Here is a 12,891-nt window from a genome sequence, read left to right on the forward strand (position 1 = left end):
GTGACAACCGACCCCTTGATGGGGTTGGTTGTCATAATGTGTAAGGGTGTCTTTGATGATTAATTTCTTTTTTATTACAATAAGAAAGTGAGGGGTACACATTTCAAGCCAACACCTTAAGCTTCAATTCAATGTAGGAATGACTATTGAAAGATGTTTAGGTGATGAGCAATTCTCACTAGAGTAAAAAGTGTGCCTACTTACCCCGTTCTCCCCTACCCTGTTCATGTTTAATTTGGTTTCAAAGTGGTGGGACACTTTTTGTCACCACAGACAATCCATTAAAATGTAAGAAAATCAGCCAAAATAAGGGGCAGCTGTCACTATGAAGGACCTCTTGTCACATTCTACTTCTGCAGAGTACATTAGAGTCAGGCTCTGAGAAGTGTTATAGTTTTGGAATATTTTTCCTAATCTTGAAAGTCCTGCGTCATAACCTTGATACGTCAAAACCGACTTACAATTTCTGAAGAAGTTATTTGAACAGTTTCGATCATTTTATTTTCCTTAAATAGTTTTTAAGGAATAGTTTTTTGCGGCCTCTGTCAGTCTTGGTGAATATTTGTGATCACTATACATCTCATGGGTCTAGTATAAATTGAGGGAAAATGTATTTGTGTTTTTTGGTGTCTAACGGTGTTGAGACAAAATAAGGAATGGCAAGCTAAAAAGACAATTTTGATAAGGAATGGCAAGGTAAAAATCCCATTCTGATAAAAAGGACAAAACCTGAGAGCTTGTGTCAAAGCTTAGCTCAGCAGCTTAGTATATTTTAGATACATACATGTAATTTAATTTGCCTAAACATAGGGCAGGGCTGCCAAGTTTCACCAAAAGTTTGGAGTGAGATTTTTTGGCCGAGGGACCCAAAACCGTGTCCTCTTTCCCACCCAATCATTTTTGCTAGTGTCCTGCAAGTTTACATATTGTTCATAATGAATCAGAAATAAAAGACAATTGGAAAATGTGATAAAACATCAAAAATCTTATTAAAATAAACGAATTCATGAATTGCAAAGTCGTAGGACAGGTTTTAATTAAACATTGGGTGTGGACATATTGTAAGTGGGGGTCCCCCCCAGAACATTTTGAGCATTAAACACTTTTTATGAAGCAATGTGTGCCTTTTCTGCATTCATTTTTATGAATTTATTGTAAAAGAGAACATTCACGGTTTCGCTGACACAAATTTAATTGAATAGCCTACAATGCATGTGTAGTGCTTTCAAATATCTCCTGTAGCCTATTGTTAAAACATTTGGTTAAACTGTAATAAAGGTAATTATTCTATATGTATTCAACATTGTATGGGTTGTCCAATTGCAATTCACCATTATTATATTAAATCTATGACACTTGATGTCTTCTCAGAACATATTTTTCCCACAGTAACCTCTAAGCTTAGTTACTCAATACATTCATTCAATTAATGTTGACAACATTTTAGAACAAAAATGTGTTGGTGTGTCAACCAGCCCAATAACATAATGCAAAACAAGCTTGAATATATCAAGTGAAGTGACTGATTTGAATTAAGGTGTTCTTACCTCTTTGTTCATTTAATACTGGCGTCCTTGTTGTCATTAATTTTCCATATAATTTGAACAAAGGGCGGGACTGGGAGTCGGCGGGCTTTTATTAGTTTTGTAGTGTAACGCAGGGGGGCGTGGCCGTGGTGGTTTGCCAAGTGGCTGCTGCGGCTACGGGCTGCACACGGCCATGGACCTATAAAGAAACCGCGCGTGCAGAAAGCGTGGCAGAAAGAGGATGTCACGGAACTCAGTCCGTTTAGCTTTTCAAAATAAGACTTTCAAAGTAAAAGTACCAAAAAAATATATATATTACGGGGATTCATTTCTCTGCGTGAGAAATTGGAGGTGTGGCGTGTGAGCGTGTAAACTGGTTGATATGCGTGTGTCTCACGGCCAAAGCGTGAGACTTGGCCGCTCTGCATAGGGTTTGTATTTTTTCAACATTGCACCCTGTTTTGTCCCACTTCTGACGAATCACTGATTTCCAAGCGGACTTATATGGTCCCAGAAGCTTTTTTGTGGAGCATCTGGAGCTGGACCGGGTGTGATAATTTGAAGTCAATCGGACTTACGGTGTGAGGGGCGTGAGGTTCCTTAGAAAAATAATAGCACACCACCTGCAGTGGGTACGCACATTCTGTAAAAAAAATTAATTTCTAATTGTCACGCTGCGGGAGGAGTATTGGCTAGAAAAAGACATGAAAGATTGGTGTTTCTTGTGCCCACTACTGTTCAAGTCAATCGGAATGAGGGCCGTGGTCGTTCAAAAAGTTTGAGTGGATTTGGATTTGCCGTTCTGGCTTCAAGTTGTAATGAGTTATGGCCAATAAGCTGCTAAGCCCCGCCCCCGCGTAAACGTTTTGCCCTTTGCCCCTGTTGCTTCGTGATCAATTTGGTGTTGATTGTGTAAAATATGAGAAAGCTGTTGTTAAAACCCTGTTTTTCAGTTCATGCAAATTAGCTCAAAATACCCCAGGCAGACTTATATGGTCCCAGATGATTTTTTTGTAGAGCACCTGGATTGGACCTGGGTAAGAAATTTCAAGTCAATCGGTATTATCAAATCAAGAAACTGACAGACTCCATGAATTGAAGGCTTGTGACAGTTATTGGAAAGAAGGGTGGCTATATTGGTCACTGATTATTTTTTTGACATGTCGGACATTTTTATTTGTACATTTTGAGTTGTTTTATTATTCTCACTTTAACAGATGAAAATAAACAAGTGAGATGGGAAAATTTTAGTTTTTTTATTTAGTGTCAGAATAATTCTGCATACTAATAGTTGCCTAATAATAGCAAAACATATATATATTCTCGTAAGAAAGACAAAACCTCACTTTTACTTTCGTAAACATTCAGGTTTACAGTGTGTGCACAATTATTAGGCAAGTTGTATTTTTGAGGATTAATTTTATTATTGAACAACTACAGTGCTCTCGGTCGATCCAAAATGTTAATGAACCTAAACCTAAATGTTTACGAAAGTATAAGTGAGGTTTTGTCTTTCTTACGAGAATATATATATGTGCACAATTATTAGGCAACTATTAGTTTGCAGAATTATTATGCAACTAAATAAAAAAACTAAAATTTTCCCATCTCACTTGTTTATTTTCATCTGTTTTTTTTTTAGATTTCTTTATTTAAAAGGGACAGCGCACATTAATACACATGAGCACCAAAGTTCAACATGTAAATGTTCCAGATTTAGCCATGGAGGCTAATTTTCACCTGTAGTCCCTGGCAGGTAGAAAAAAAAAGAAACATTAAAAAGAGAAGGATACAAAAATACAACACATAAGCACAAAAACAAAATGACACAAGCACAGACAAGTAAAATGACACAATCACTTTTCCAGCACATAACAGGTTGGTGATGCGCGAAAAATATGAAGCATACAGAAACCGATAAAAGTGCATGAACATATAGCACGATTAAAACACACAAGCACCCAAAGAAAAACAAAAAGCACAGACAGGGAGCACACAAGCGGCATGAACGCAGACAAAAAACACACAAGCACAAACAAGGGCATACAGACAAGGAGCACAAACCCAGACACAAACACAACCAGCAAACGCAAAGACAAACACACTATCCCAGATAATCATGGACGCATACCTGATCCGTCAGTAACCAGTTTTTTATAGATTTTGTGAAGGATTTGGTTGATGTAATGTTCCTTAGTTCTGTGGGTATGGTATTCCAAGTATGTGCTGCTCGATAGGAAAAGGCTGGCTGCCCAAAATAACTTTTTCTAAATGGTATTTTACAATCCCCTCTTGTGGATGCTCTGGTGGAAGAGTTTATATTTTGTTTAAAATGGTTAAAGTGAGAATAATAAAACAACTCAAAATGTACAAATAAAAATTTCCGACATGTCAAAAAGAAAAATCAGTGACCAATATAGCCACCCTTCTTTTCAATAACTGTCACAAGCCTTCCATTCATGGAGTCTGTCAGACACTGTTCCGAGAGGTGTACTGATTTCCTTCACTGTAAATATCCCGTTTAAAGGGAAAATTTGCCGATTTTCAACCTTAACTCATCTACCATAATATCCTTTGGGTTGCATTATATCCCCGTGTATTTTTTCAACATCGTCCGTTTCGCGGGGGCCGAGCTTCAAAAATCCATTCACCGGTGACGTTTCTGTGACGTTTCCGTGTCAAGGAAGAGCTCGTGCAGACTACAGACTCTTGGAGCCGAGCTCACCAACCCCCCTCTCTGTGAATCCAGGGGGCGGGCTCTAAAAGCACGTGCGAACCAAAACAAACCGTCTGTCCATGCCCATGGTCCGTGACAGTTTACTTGTATCATTTCCTGCATTGAAAATTGCATCTTTTCACACGGGCACAGACGATATGGATGAGGATACTTTAAAAAGTGTGTTGGCTGACTGGAATGAACCAGCAGGGTATTTAGTTGGGCCAGAGAAGCCTACACTGCTGAAGAAATTCAGCGAGGAAATACAGTATGCAGAGAGGCCGAGGCTGCAGCTGTTTCAGCCTTGGTTAGGGTTAGCCTTGTAAGACAATACAACTGGACCACCATTAGAAACCGAGAGACATTTTCAATATCCCAAAAATAATTTGGAAAAGACAACAAATACCAGCAAGACCGGGAGGGCAGATGATCATTGAGTGAGTAACATTATTTTTTTCTAGCATGTTGTAACGTTATCTTTGTCACATTGTGTTGTCTGAGCCATTGCACTGATGTTGCACTTAGCGTGTCTATAGCACTTTTCAGAAGAACCCTTTACAACAGGTCAAATAAAATGACCAGTCTTTTGTTCTTACATTGGCTGCTATTGTTACATTATAGCTTTGTGGAGAGTAACCACTTGTTTTGTGTTTTAATTTCTTTAGACATAATCGACTTGTCACACGTCGGTTCTTGATTGAGTGGGTGCTCCAAGGGGGAGATACTTGGCAAGGGGACCGCATCGTCTTACCTGATTGTGTCATACAGCGCATCAGAGCCAAATATCCATCTCCAAATGGTCACTACAGGCGACAGGCTGAAGAAGACGCTACGTAGAAGCTACGGATGAGCTATGATCAAATATTTTGACCTGTAAATACTGCTGCTAACTATGGACACTGATTGAGATTTAATCATGTGAAAATGTGTCAATTCTCCTTGACTGTATTTACAAATAAAAATAATTTTGTATAAACATGATTGTTTTTTGTCATTGCATAGGTAACCATTTTAATACATAGGTTTGACTTATCAACTAAAAGTGAAATAGTTTCAGAGAATCAAACACTTTATAAGGCATAGATAGAGTTTAATATAACAAGCAAGTAAAACAGTGTGCATTATTCTACACACAACTGTAAAGTATGTACATATACAAATGTAAAAAAGAAAAATAACATTTTCAAAAGCTTTGAGTTTCCAGTGTGTTGGGAAAAACAATTGTAGCATAATGCTTCCTTCGTCAAGTTACTGTTGAAATATTGAGTGATGTTTAGCAGCAGCTTCTTCTGTAGTTGGTTTTGGACATGTTGTGAGGGAGGGCAGGCTGAGGGAGCTGTAGTGATGATGTCAGCACTTTGCAGGCAGCAGTCCCTTCTTCATGTGATGACGAGTTCTACGAGGGATGCTCTGAAGTGGTGCGTGTGTGCGGGATGTAAACAGTCTTCACAACAGAGTGCGTGGTCCTCGGACAATACACCATCTTCTTTTGGACCTCACCTGAAATGACAAATTATGATTGTATCACAAGGCCAGCACTGAAGAGATGACAAAAGAAAAATCAATGTGTTATACTGTAAAGATAATGTTGCTGTTGCAATAAATATATAAAACAGACAAACCACTATGTAACCATAGATAGGTCAGTCAGTTAGTGCACTAACACAATAGTAGTCTTTTGTCTAAGAAGACATCATGTTTATATTAGCAGCCAAGCATACTGTATGCCAGGGTGTGGCTATGCATTTGCATTAGGAAGAGCCAAGACGACACAAGACTAGGGACATCAGTGCTAATCACCCAGCCATCACCATCAGCATAGCAATTGTTTATGGTTTTGGAAAGCTGATCATTTTAACGACATCGCTAATAACCATGCACATGGAAAACAAACACACAGTCACACACAAACAGTCTTGCAAATGCAACTAAATCTTCCTCAAGGATACACAGAGGGGCCTACTGCCCCCCTCACGAGTTCACTTCTAACTTTAGCTTAGCGGCTAAGGTAACTTGGCTACAGCTACAACCGGTAGACTAATTCCTCCTTGCCCCATCTATCAGCCTTACACCGGGACACAATATTCAACAGCGGTGTGGGCAGCACAGTTATTAATGTAGGGGAAACACTGATACTAACTACAGTAGGCTACTATGCAATTTAGCTCACGATAGCTTACCTTTATTCGGATTCTTTTTCCCGGGGCTGGGGCTATGCATCACGCCGGTGAATAGGCAACAGGTAGGGCCTAGTATCTTCAGCTTACGCTTACTCCTGCTTCTTTTCTGTTTCCTAAAGTTGGCGCATCTAGGCACATTATAGGACGGCATGTTTTCTTTGTGGTAGTAGTCCAACAGTGAAATAATACGAAGCGCGCTATTACTGTACTGCTTACACGGGTCAGGTCCGTGCTGTGTTTATGTCACCATGGTAACGCGAGCAGCTCGGAATCTGGGCAGGCTGCAGAGCGTACCCCCCCCGCGCAATGCATCCTGGGGCCTGTAGGAACTGTAAAAACGGCTACGTCAGCCCCGCGTCATCAGTTTAAATCCGAAATCATTGTGCTCTCTGCCAATTCGGATCAATTTTTGGGGGGCTTTTTTCAATAGACTACTAATATACTCGGCCCTGATATACCATTCACATGAAAATGGGCGAATTTTCCCTTTAAGCAGGGCCCACAGGTTTTCAATAGGGTTTAAGTCAGGTGAGGAAGGGGGCCATGTCATTATTTTTTCATCCTTAAGGCCTTTACTGGCTAGCCATGCAATTGAGTACTTCGATGCATGTGATGGAGCATTGTCCTGCATAAAAATCATGGTCTTTTTGAAAGATGCAGACTTTTTCCTGTACCACTGCTTGAAGAAAGTATCTTCTAGAAACTGGCAGTAGGTTTGGGAGTTGATTTTGAGGCCATCTTCAACCCGAAAAGGTCCAACTAGCTCATCTTTAATAATACCAGCCCATACCAGTATCCCACCTCCACCTTGCTGGCGTCTGAGTCGAAGTGGAGCTCTGTGTCCGTTACTGATCCAGCCACGGGCCCATCCATCTGGTCCATCAAGAGTCACTCTCATCCATCAGTCCATAAAACCTTTGAAAAATCTGTCTTCAGATATTTCTTGGCGTTTCAACTTGTGTGTTTTGTTCAGTGGTGGTAGGGTTTCAGCCTTCCTTACCTTGGCCATGTCTCTAAGTACTGAACACCTTGTACTTCTGAGCACTCCGGGTAGGTTGCAGTTCTGGAATATGGCAGAACTGGAGGATAATGGGTTCCTGGTAGCTTCACGTTTGATTCTTCTCAAATCTTTGGCAGTTAATTTGCGTCTTTTTTTTTCTCAATACGTTTCTTGCGACCTTGTTGGCTATTTGCAACAAAACGTTTGATGGTTCTGGTCACGCCCCAATATCTTAGCAATTTCAAGAGTGCTGCATCCCTCTGAAAGACTTTTTACAATTTTTGACTTTTCAGAGTCCGTTAAATCTCTTTTTTGGCCCATTTTGCCTGAGAAAGAGAAACTGCTTAATAATTATGCAGACCTTGATATAGAGTGTTGATCTCCTTAGGCCACACCTTAACTCATTACACAAATACACATCACCTGGTATGCTTAAATCCAATAATCACTTAGGTTTATACAGCTTGAAGTTGGGAAATATGCATACAAATTATGATATGGCCAAAATCCTCACTTGCCTAATAATTGTGCACACAGTGTAGGTTCTTTAACATTTTGGATTGACCGAGAGCACTGTAGTTGTTCAATAATAAAATTTATCCTCAAAAATACAACTTGCCTAAAAATTTTGCACACAGTGTAGAGTGGGGACGCACATTCTGTGAAATCTTTTGCAATTTGCATGTCTGTGCATAGCAGTTCAGGAGGGGCACGGCTAGGAAGAAGAAGCAGAAGAAGAGATAATAATAATAAATGCAGGCCCTCAGTATTACTTAAGGTTCGGTCAATATAATTTGAGGCATAAATAGGATGCTCTGATGAATATAGAATGTATTCAAGTTTGGGTATGTTTTTGTTTGTTTCCACAGGCGAAACCCACTATATTTCCATTTCATCACAGACTCCATTGCTCAGCAGATCCTTTCCTCTCTTTTCCATACCTGGATGGTTCCTGCCGTCAGGTTCGACTTCTATGACGCAGAAGAGCTGAAGGTAAAGGCATCAACTTTTCTTCACAGCACTTTCAGCTTCCCTTAGAAATACCCAGATCTGAATTTACTGTATGAATTTACTGTAAGTTACTCCATTAAATTGGAGCAAATAACAGCAAATGATCCAACTGTGCATTGACATTTTATTTCAGTCTGAGGTATCATGGATCCCAAACAAACATTACTCTGGAATCTATGGCCTGATGAAGCTTGTGCTCACTAAGACGCTGCCTTCCCACCTCCAGAGGGTCATCGTTCTGGACACAGACATCACGTTTGCCACTGACATTGCTGAACTCTGGGCTGTATTTCACAAATTCAAAGGTAACTAGAACTGCAAGCAGTTGTGAACGGGGGCCAAGCCTCCCACGCGACTCGGGAACGGGCGTCGTCGTCCGCAGCGCCGGCCCCTCGCTTTACGGAATCCGGTGATGTAAAGTTTTTGAATGTGGGATGTTCGGTTTGGGAGTTATAGACCAAAAGGCAAAAAAAATCAGAGAAAGATGCTCAAGTGGATAAGGAGAGGTATACTTTTTGTGTTTTTGGCGCCCCCTTTTGGCGAAGATTTCCCCAAAAAATTTGAGGATGTTCGTTCAGACAGTATTGTCTTGCTTACGGACATCCCTGAAATAGCATGTTGCTCTAAAACCTGTATGTACTTTTCAGCATTAATGGTGCCTTCATAGATGTGCAAGTTACCCATGCCATGGGCACTAACCCACTCCCATTCCATCACAGACACAGTCTTTTCAGCTTTGGTGACAATATGGATGGTCCTTTTCCTCTGGAGCCCCACTTGATTGATTGATTGATTGATTGATTGATTGATTGATTTTATTCGACCATTTGATATAAAATATGAACAGCACTCTGTTTCATACATTAAAATACAGTGCCTTGCAAAAGTATTCATACCCCTTGAAATTTTCCACATTTTGTCACGTTACAACCACATACGTACATTTATTTTATTAGGATTTTATGTGATACACCAACACAAAGTGGCGCAACATTGTGAAGTAAAATGAACATGAAACGTGGTTTTAATTTTTTTTTATAAATAAAAAACTGAAAAGTGTGGCGTGCAAAAGTATTCAGCCCCCTGAGTCAATGCTTTGTAGAACAACCTATCGCTGCCATTACAGCTGCAAATCTATGGAGTATTTATCTACCAGCTTTGCACATCTACAGACTGATATATTTTGTCCATTCTTCTTTGCAAAATAGCTCAAGGTTCAGATTCAGCAAAAAGGAATTAAAATATGAAGAACATTCGGATTATTCTTCCCCCAAAAATATCCCATTTTTAATTTAGCCTAATTAAAATATTGTATGCTGCACCTAACACATATTTTGAAAGTGAAAGTGAGGTTTTGTCTTTCTTACGAGAATATATATATGTTTTGCTATTATTAGGCAACTATTGATATGCAGAATTATTCTGCAACTAATTAAAAAAACTAAAAATTTTCCCATCTCACTTGTTTATTTTCATCTGTTAAAGTGAGAATAATAAAACAACTCAATTTACAAATAAAAATGTCCGACATGTAAAAAAAAAAAAAAGCCACCCTTCTTTTCAATAACTGTCACAAGCCTTCCATTCATGGAGTCTGTCAGTTTCTTGATCTGTTGACGATCAACTTTTTGTGCAGCAGCAACCACAGCCTCCCAGGAACTGTTCCGAGAGGTGTACTGATTTCCTTCACTGTAAATATCCCGTTTAAGCAGAGCCCACAGGTTCTCAATAGGGTTTAAGTCAGGTGAGGAAGGGGGTCATGTCATTATTTTTTCATCCTTAAGGCCTTTACTGGCTAGCCATGCAATTGAGTACTTCGATACATGTGATGGAGCATTGTCCTGCATAAAAATCATGGTCTTCTTGAAAGATGCAGACCTTTTCCTGTACCACTGCTTGAAGAAAGTATCTTCTAGAAACTGGCAGTAGGTTTGGGAGTTGATTTTGAGGCCATCTTCAACCTGAAAAGGCCCAACTTTTCAGGTTTTTCAATGTCATCTTTAAAGATATATAGTTGCCTTTAAAGATGAGATGAAGATGAGAAAGATGATGATGTATTTGATGGTAAATGCAGGGGGACATTGTCTTCATTCAGACTGCTGATTTTTTTTTTTCTGTAATTAGACAGCAGTTGTTAGCTAAAGTGCATTGAATATTTGTTAGTCAGACACTTTACGGAGTTTACTGTAGTGTAGTTTGTCGATTTCTGTTACCGCGGTATTATTTTAGAGGTCTTAAAAAGGTATTAAATGTCTTTAAATTTGAACTTTAAAAATGTGCAGATAGCATGGTTCCAGCATAAAAAAAGGAATCCTTTCCCATGTTAGTCTTAACTCTGGGGGGTACAAAATCGGTAGAGCTACCCCTAGTGGAATGCCTGTGAACTTCCCTTACTCGATTAAAATTTCTGCAGAAAGTGTTCTTTCAATAACATTTTTATCTTTGTGAGAAACTACCAGCGCAGAGTCATCTGCATATAAAAAAAGATTACAAGAACAAACAGGCTTTAGGTCATTTATATATAAAATAAAGAAAAGTGGCCCCAAAACACTCCCTTGAGGAACCCCACAGACCATGCTTTGTGGTTGAGACATTGTACCCCCAATGTCCACCACCTGCGTTCTATTCTCCAGATAGGAGCCCACCCATTTCAGTGCCAAGTCACTAAAACCCATGGCTTTCAATGTATACAATAAAACGCAATGGTCAACCGTATCAAAGGCCTTCTGTAGGTCTAACATGACCATGCCACAGAAGTGACCATTATCCACCTCTTTTTTAATGAAATCAGTTAGAAACAGTAGACATGAATCTGTAGAATGAGGTTTACGGAAGCCAGATTGGAACTCATAAAGTATATTTTGTGAAGATACGTATTTGTCAACTTGTTCAAAAATTATCTTTTAGATTATCTTTTTTATTTTTTATTAATTTTTATTTTTTTTTGGCATTTTTATGCTTTTATTGATAGTATAGAGACAGAGTTGAAATGGGGCAGAGAGGGGAGTGACATGCAGAAAACGACGCGGGCTGGAATCGAACCCGGGTCCGCTGCTGGCCGAGGCCCATACCAACTGAGCTAAAGGCGCCCCTTTTCGATGATCTTTGACAGACTACTCAGAATAGAGACAGGTCTATAGTTGCCAGGGTCCAGTTTACTCCCTTCCTTATAAAGCGGAATCACTCTGGCAATCATTGGGAAAATGCCCTTGTTCTATAGAACTGTTTACAATATGAGTGATGCATGGGGTAATGATCTCAGCAGCATCCCTTAGGAACTATGATGGAATAGAGTCTAGTCCTGTGGCTTTAGAGCAATCAAGCCTTAAGAGCTTCTCAAGAACATGTGCCTCAGACACCTTTTCAAAGAGGAAGCCATCCGTCTGAATCCCTAACTGAGAGTTATAGTCTCGCACATGGCTTTCACCATATTGACCAGTCAGGCCAGGTAGCTTATCCACCAGCTTGCTGGCAACAGATGAATTTTTTTTATTAAAGCCATCTGCTACTTTCTCCTTCTCTGATGTAATATTATTGCCAAGATTTAGAGCAGGGGTGTCCAAACTATGATTTTAAAAATATAATGTAATATGGCCCTTTTAATTTTAATTTAATTTATTTTTTGTTAAAGGTGCTGTAAGCGGAATGGTTCTTTTAGCTAACTTCCTCTCAGTTACTGCAGTTAGCAGTCCCCTCGCTCGTCCCTACGTCACCACATTAATGCACTGCGGTCTGCAAGCAGCGAGTTATCTAGCATCATCTCAGATCCATAAGTGTGATAAAACAAGATAAAAACCATCAAAACTGACATTGGGAAGGATTGTTACCTGCTCCGCCATTTTACGCGCTTAAACATTCACCCATCTGTCGCTCTGGCGTGCACCGGCAGTGAGACCATGAGTGAGACGGGTGTCGGTTTGTAGCGTTCTCTCTTGTGATTGGATACAAATTTCAGGATCCTCCAATAAGTTTATTTGCCGATTACATGCAGAGCAGCTGACTGAGAGATCGGCTTTATGAAACGCGCACATTATGTATCACTGTATGAATAAATAGTGATTTAACACTCATATTAACATAAATAAACCGCTTACTTCACCTTTAACCCATGAGTGTAGGGGTGTCAAAACTGATTGATTAGCCCGCGGCCGATTTAAAAAATATAATGTAATATGGCCCTTTTAAATTTTTAAATACATTATTTTTTTCTTAGTTAACCAACGAGTGCAGGGGTGTCAAAACTGATTGATTGGCCCGTGGCACAATTTAAAAATATCATGTAATATGGCCAAGAAATATGTCCCATAAAAGCAAATAATATTTTATTTTAAATTAATATTATTATGGAAAATCCATGTATCCTTCTTCAATAGCTTCTAATTAATCTGACACAGTGTCTCCAAATAATTTTTTCACACAAAATTCTTCAGATTAAGCCTCTTAATTTTCCTCTCAAAG

General features: G+C 39.4%; 1 protein-coding gene across 1 annotated transcript in view; it reads left to right on the forward strand.

Annotated features, from left to right (window-relative positions):
- Positions 1–12,891, forward strand: part of large1 (LARGE xylosyl- and glucuronyltransferase 1) — a 209,806-nt gene that overhangs the window by 47,006 nt on the left and 149,909 nt on the right. The window contains exons 5-6 of the mRNA XM_080050759.1: positions 8,292–8,415; positions 8,567–8,738. Of these exons, the coding sequence (XP_079906885.1) occupies positions 8,292–8,415; positions 8,567–8,738 (296 nt within the window). The remainder of the gene's footprint in view (positions 1–8,291; positions 8,416–8,566; positions 8,739–12,891) is intronic.

This window comes from Ammodytes marinus (genome assembly GCF_949987685.1).
Source record: "Ammodytes marinus genome assembly, chromosome: 22".
NCBI lineage: Eukaryota > Metazoa > Chordata > Actinopteri > Uranoscopiformes > Ammodytidae > Ammodytes > Ammodytes marinus.